The 7,339-nt window shown below is 45.3% G+C and overlaps 1 protein-coding gene across 1 annotated transcript in view; it reads left to right on the top strand.

Moving 5' to 3' along the window:
* Positions 1–7,339, top strand: part of Colec12 (collectin subfamily member 12) — a 176,476-nt gene that overhangs the window by 146,199 nt on the left and 22,938 nt on the right. The window contains exons 4-5 of the mRNA XM_023720380.1: positions 486–584; positions 1,234–2,280. Of these exons, the coding sequence (XP_023576148.1) occupies positions 486–584; positions 1,234–2,280 (1,146 nt within the window). The remainder of the gene's footprint in view (positions 1–485; positions 585–1,233; positions 2,281–7,339) is intronic.

Raw genomic sequence — 7,339 nt, 5'->3', positions numbered from 1 at the left:
CAATCAATCACTCCTGCTCTCCCTCCCTTTGCTTGCTGCTTTTGTTGTTTTCCACCACCATGTACTGTTCCCCTCTGCCATGGAACCAGCCAATTATGGACTGAAACCTCTACAAACTGTGAGCTAAACAGACCTTTCCTCCAAAAGCAAGCAAGCAAGACAGACAGACAGACTGACTGACTGACTGACTGACTATAGATCGAGGAATTCTTTACTAAAATTTTAATTTAGTCGAGCAATTTTTGAAACTCATCAGGCATTACAAAATCCTGAGAGCTGTCAAAAATCTGTACTTTCTAGTGAAATACAGTTCAGACTGGCTTTGAACTCACTGTGTAGCACCACACCCGGCTCCCCATATTTGAATTTATACTTTTGTTTCAATCTGTTTCCTTTGTTTTATGATGAAATGATCCACTGTTCTGAAGCTGAAAAATCCAGTATGAGCCAATATGTGGACTAATGCTTTGTTTTCCAAATCTTAGTTGTAGAGAAAATGGACAACGTGACAGGTGGCATGGAGACATCTCGGCAAACCTACGATGACAAGCTCACAGCAGTGGAAAGTGACCTGAAGAAACTAGGTAACTGGTAACTAGAGGAGTCACAGAGCCCCCAACTCTATATAAACACGACAGCCTTTAGACTGACATGGCTGTAAGCTCCCCTGTACACAGGGGGACATTCACTTGTAGTGGTGTGTGCTGAGGCTTCCTGGTTTAATTCAATGACTTTCAAATTTTAAAGCTAATGATCAATTTTTGAGAATCCTGCCCCTCAAACTGTAAATGCAAATAAAATCCAGGTGGAGTGGCACAGGGCTACAGAGGTTGAGACAAGAGGGTTGTAAATTTATGTCTTGAAATAAAAATGTAAAAAGGGCTGGGCTGTAGCTAAGCTGAGGGTTTGGATTCCATCCTGGCACCAATGAGCATATAAGGAAACGGAAGGAGGGATGGAGCTCAGCACAAGGGTTTCACCCTTGGTCCAAAGAAACAAAAAACACTACAGTACTCTTTATTCAAGGCTCTTTGATAATTCAACAAAGTCCTATTTGAAATATTTTTAACTGCATTTAATTGCAGAGTTTATAAAATAAAAGATGGCAGACTTCTATTCCTTTGGTTTTAGGGATTTCAAAGGCAGTGTGTTCCCGTCAGGTATCTCTGGGATCTTTGCCTTTATCAGAACACCTCTCCATTCTACCAGTCTCACCAACAGTTCTTATTCCAGGGGACCAAACTGGGAAGAAAGCCATCAGCACCAATTCAGAACTCTCCACGTTCAGATCAGATATTCTGGATCTTCGTCAGCAACTGCGCGAGATTACAGAAAAAACCACCAAGAACAAAGATACGCTGGAGAAGCTGCAAGCAGGTGGGGATGCACTGGTAGACAGGCAGAGCCAACTGAAAGAGACTCTGGAGAATAATTCTTTCCTCATCACCACTGTCAACAAAACCCTTCAGGCATATAATGGCTATGTCACGAATCTGCAGCAAGATACCAGCGTGCTCCAGAGCAACCTGCAGAACCAAATGTACTCCCATAACGTGGTCATCATGAACCTCAACAACCTGAACCTGACCCAGATGCAGCAGCGAAACCTCATCACCAACCTGCAGCGATCAGTGGATGACACCAGCCAGGCAATCCAGCGCATCAAGAATGACTTCCAAAACCTGCAGCAGGTTTTCCTTCAAGCCAAGAAGGACACCGACTGGCTGAAGGAGAAAGTACAGAGCTTGCAGACACTGGCTGCCAACAATTCCGCCTTGGCCAAAGCCAACAACGACACCCTGGAGGATATGAACAGCCAGCTCAGCTCATTCACAGGTCAGATGGACAACATCACCACCATCTCACAAGCCAATGAGCAGAACCTGAAGGACCTTCAGGACTCACACAAGGATGCAGAGAACAGAACAGCGATCAAATTCAGCCAACTGGAAGAGCGCTTCCAGCTCTTTGAGACGGATATTGTGAACATCATTAGCAACATCAGCTACACAGCCCACCATCTGCGGACGCTGACCAGCAATCTGAATGAAGTCAGGACCACTTGCACAGACACCCTAACCAGGCACACAGATGATCTGACCTCCTTGAATAATACACTGGCCAACATCCGTTTGGATTCCGTTTCTCTCAGGATGCAACAAGATATGATGAGGTCCAGGCTAGATACTGAAGTGGCCAACTTGTCAGTAATTATGGAAGAAATGAAGCTTGTGGATTCCAAGCATGGTCAGCTTATCAAGAATTTTACCATACTGCAAGGTATGTGCAAGTTCTGAATTTTGTATATCTGACATTCAATCCCTGTGTTCATTCAATCTGTTGCATATACTTTCAGTGGAGTTTTTATTCACCTAGATTTGTTTGGATCTATTTCACTGATTCTTGATTTCTTTTTTATGTTTGGCAGTCATGGTTTCCATCATTTTCCTTAGTTCCTCTATTTTTTAAAAATCTATCTGCTTTAACATTGCTCCTTTTGATCATTACTTTTCGCTTCTTAGAGATTTTGTTCTATAGCCCGTTCCATTTTTTTTTTTTTTTCATTTCTGCCACTATCCTTTTGGAAAGTTGCAGTGGTTGGTTTCTGATTTCCTCTCTTTGTGCTGTGGACTTATCTTGTGTGAGGTAGGCATTTGGGGTTACATTTTGCTGCTTTTTCTATTTTTTTTTTATTTTCTATTTTTTTATTTTCTGTGTTGATGCTTGTAGATTTCTTATGTTAGATATGTTCTACCCCTGGTATTGAGGTTTCCCTAGGAAATGTGTGTGCCTTCTGACGTCTTCCAGAGGTATATGTTTCTTGGCTTTTGTCAATCCTAAGAACCTACCTTACCAATATATTAAGTGTGAAGTGGCAATCTATTGAATTGAGGGCCCATTCCTTTGCTACTGGACTATGGCGATGGTTATAACCCCTTTCAGTAGCAGTGTCCTATAGGGGAGAAAAGCTGACGATAACAGGTATGACATTCCAGTTAAAGTAGTACAGTCAACAATAACATCAGACTCAAGCACAGCTTGGCAACTAACAAACTGGTAACTGTTAGCCTGACACCTGCAACTATAGGACTAAGTTCTACAGTTACATGACCTAACCCAACCTGTACCAGGAATTTGTATACCAGTGACTTACTACTTATTAGAGTGAATTTACAGTGTGTGTGTGTGTGTGTGTGTGTGTGTGTGTGTGTTAAGACAGATGGAGATAGGATAAAGAGATGAATGAGGTTAAATGTGGCAGGAGCAGGGCTAGAGGCTAAGGGGTGGTCCTTGAGTTTTGGGTAACTGTAGGACATAGAGGGAAGGGCTGGAAGAGAAAGCCTCAGAGTATGGATGTGAACCTGAAGGAGAAGAGACAATGTTTACTCATAAAATTAAGTGAGACAGTTGACAAAAGGGAGCGAGAGGATGAGTAGGAAGAAACCAAAAGGAAGATTAGAGATCTAAGTTGTGAAAGAAAGAAAAAAGGAAAAACAAAACAAAAACCCAGAGAACAAAAATAACCACACAGAAAAAACAAAGAAACAAACTTAAAGAAAAGCAAAAACAGGACAAAATAGCACATGGAAGGAAGGGAAGTGGGGGAGGGCCAGCCCACAGCCTGCTTCTGTTTCCCATGTCTTTGTTGTCCAAGCTCTGCGCTGGTTCACCTAACTTACCAACTGCTGGCTCGTATTGTCACTACTGCCTCGGACTATTCAGGCCACTAGTCCCACCTTCCCATTGTCTGAGCCCCAGTCAGGGCCCCACTACCAGCCCACCAGGTCCTCTGGATGAAGGGAGGGGTCCTCACAGGCCTGTGGGGTCCTCTCAAGTTGTTGTGAATTTTGTATTTGTTATCTCCATGCAACAAATTACCCTCAAACTTGGCCACTTACAACTTTAAATGTTTTCTCACTGTTTGTGAGGATGTGGGATTCAGAATTGGCTCAGCAGGTTGGTTCCGACTCTCACAAGGTTGGAGACTACTGACCTGGGCTGGAGCACTCTGAAAGCCCAGCCCTACCTCCTTTGCTTGGAGCTTGGCGAGTGGCCTCAGCTCCTTTGCATGTGACATTGCTTGTGTGCTGTCACAACTTGGCAGCTGGCTGTCCCCACAGCAAGTGATCTGAGGCAGTAAGACAGAAGGAAGCCACAGGACCTTTGAGGATCGCACCTCAGATGTCCCATACCACCACTGCAAGCACAGCCTGTTGGTTAGAAAATCAGTCACTAGGTTCAGGCCACCCTCAAGGTGAGGGCAATTAACCTACACATCTTGGAAAGGGGAAAAAGTAAAGATGACCTACTAACTGTTCACCAAGTGAAAGGCTGGGCATTGTGGATTTTCTCCTTACCTGCACCATTTCAATCCCATCATCAAGTGAGCTCCTCTGAAAGAAAAATTCCTTATCTTGGTTGCAAAGCTAGCATTAAGGGATGACTAGCTCCAAATGTCCTTGACAGAGGGATGGTTGGCCATCACAGTAATTGCCGGGCCAGAGGACAGAATGGATGTGATTTGCTTATATCATTGGGGATTTATTCTAATCTACATCATCCATATAAATTCAAAGTCATTACTTAGCTTATATCCACTTCTGAAGGGTGGCAGCAACCATATATTAATATTTTCTTGTCATAAACTATGTCCACTGGTTTGAATCCCCAGTGACACATGCATGACTGTCCCACCAAGTAGCTCAAGATGGGATAGTCACTCATATACTGCCAGGGGCGCAAGCTGATGTGAGCATAACATGTTCAAGTCAGAGCTGCCCTGCTGTGAGACACACAGATTACAGTCCCCCGCGAATATGTTACGATTAAGGTACAAAATAGAAGAGGCTGAGCTCAGCTAGCTGAGATGTTCAAAGAGGACCTTCAGAGGTTTACAATAAGAGACTCTCTGGGCATCAAAAGGCTACCAGCCAGTGCAGACTTGGATCTCTAAAAAGGGTAAAAATAAAAGTAGATTCTACATGCTGATGTGAATGAGGAATTTGTCTTCAAACCTGAGAAAGACGAGATTATAAAAAGATGATTTGTGAGGTTTCAGACAATTTATCTTCAGCAAAATGAGTTCTCAAAGAAGCAAGCTGGAGATCCTATCTGACTTCCTCACCTGACAGAGCTCTTAGGTTGGTTGAATTAAACAGCATGTCTAGATTTCACTGAGGCATTAGCAGTGATGCCCTTAAGAACAAGAAATAGGTGATGGACTTCAGTACAATTAGGTGAATGTACACAGCCTAAAACAGCACCCATTTATTGTCTCCCAGTTTCTGTGGGTCAGGAGTCCAGGCACAGTTCAGCGGCCCCTGAGGGACTGTGGTTACAGGAAAAGCTCACCTGAGGATAGATCCAGTGCCATGTCCCCTCGAGTTCTTGGCACAATTTTTTTTTTCTTGAGACAGGGTCTTGCTAAGTTGCCTGAGCTGGCCCCAAACTTATGATCCTCCTGCCTCAGCCTCCTTAGTGCTGGGATTATAGGTGTGTGTTTCTATGCCTGGCTCACAGTTCATCTTCTTGAGCCTCAGTCTGAGTTCCTAGACTTTCTGGCTGTCATCTGGGGACTGCTCACAGTTCTGAGGCCACCACAGCCCCTTGCCATGTGGTCATCTGCTGATACTGCAGCTTCTTCAGAGCCTACCAGAGGGGTATTCCTCACTGCAGTCTGCTGAGGTAGAGCATTCAAAGCAGACCTAGTGACGCAGGTGACTTCCCCTCATCTTTGCCATGTCCTGTGGATCAGAAGCAAATCACAGCTTCCACCCTCAGGGGAAGGGGGGATAATACAAGGGGATCGTCACCACGGCTCAGTGATCTAATGCTTCTGTGACACAAAACTCTACATCCTGATAGTATTCATATTCGAAATGATTCAATAGGCTGAGTGCACAGATGTCAGCAGGAGAGCCAGGCTTGGAGGATGTGAACAGGAAGAGCCACACAGGACGGGGGTTTCTGTTGGCTAGAAGCAATTAATCGTGGCTTCCAGGAAATCTAATGGGATCTTTTCCTGTGTGACTGAAAATATGGTAGCCAAAGTGAGGGAGATGTCTTCTCTTTGGTAGTCCTGGAAGGTGGTGCTTTGGGGGGAGGGAGCCTGAGGGGATTTCGACAGGAAACTTTGAGTACAGTGGTACCTTGGTTTAAGAACTTGATTTGTCTTATGATTTGGGGGAAGATGGCTGCATTTACATTTGTGAGGGGAACATGGCAATGGTCATGTTTGTCACTCAGTGCAAAGTTTGCAAATGGAAGCAAAAGTTTGTTGCTTTTGTTTGCAGACCCAATTGTTGAACTGAGGTCTTACTTAATGTGGGCTGTGAGAGTTCTACAAGAAGAGCAAACATTTCAAAGAAGTTGATAAGTGAGTGACATCTTGCAATAGGAACAGTGCATCATGCTGGACATCACATGACCACAACCAGTTCTTCTCTTCCCTTCACTGTGTCTGGCTGTTTTGATATACAAGTGCTTTGGATTACAAGCAGAAGGAATCGTTCTTACATGTGACAGTTATAAAATGCGGGCTCCAGGTGCAAGGGTGCAACACCCAGATGGGGGAAGTGAGCCTCTTACTCAAGAGGAGATTGGAGGTGGCAATGTCTAGTGGCAGCAAGGTCACCTGGGCCAGGCTCTGCTTTAGAAGTCCCAACAGACCTTCCTGGCCATGACCTCATAGGGAAGAGGAGCCCCCCCCCCCCCCGCTCCATTCCCATGCCCACTCAACCCTGCTTATTTGGTGTTCAGCACACTGGAACTTTGAGTCCAGCATGTCAAGATTAAAAGGGTTGACCGAGAGGCACACGTGCGCTGGAGCAGTTGGAGGTGGTGTGGATGGAAACTGGAAACAGGGTGGGGGGCTGGTGTCTTGCTACTGGACTGGCCGAGGGAGTGAGGAGAGCTGTGTGGGAAAGTTCTTAGGGGGAGCTCCAAGACAGATGGTCCAGTCCAGGTACAGAAAGGGGTTCCTTGGGACATCCAGGGATGTGTCTGTTAGAAGGCAGTTTCTTGGAAATGGCCTGGAGCGCACTTTCTGAGGGATACTTTTTTTTGCACACATTTCCCCATGTTGCATTAATCCCTGGTCTGATGGCTCACTGCTCCTTTCAGGAGTTGGTCTGAGACGAGCAGGATATGGAAGCCCCACAGGTGCCCCAAGAGAATGGGAACCAGGGAAGACCCCACGTGCACAGCTGCAGCCCCAGCCTCCTCCCCCTTCTGCACCTGCACAGCCTTGGCCCTGAGTTAGGAAAGGCAGGTCCAGCAGGAGGGATGAATATCAGCTTACGTGGGCCTTCCCTCATGAGACCAAAACACTCTGATCTTT

The sequence above is a fragment of the Octodon degus genome, unplaced genomic scaffold (genome assembly GCF_000260255.1).
Source record: "Octodon degus isolate 3935 unplaced genomic scaffold, OctDeg1.0 scaffold00075, whole genome shotgun sequence".
Lineage (NCBI taxonomy): Eukaryota > Metazoa > Chordata > Mammalia > Rodentia > Octodontidae > Octodon > Octodon degus.
The sequence above is the reverse complement of the archived record's forward strand: the minus strand, read 5'-3'. Positions and strand labels throughout refer to the sequence as shown.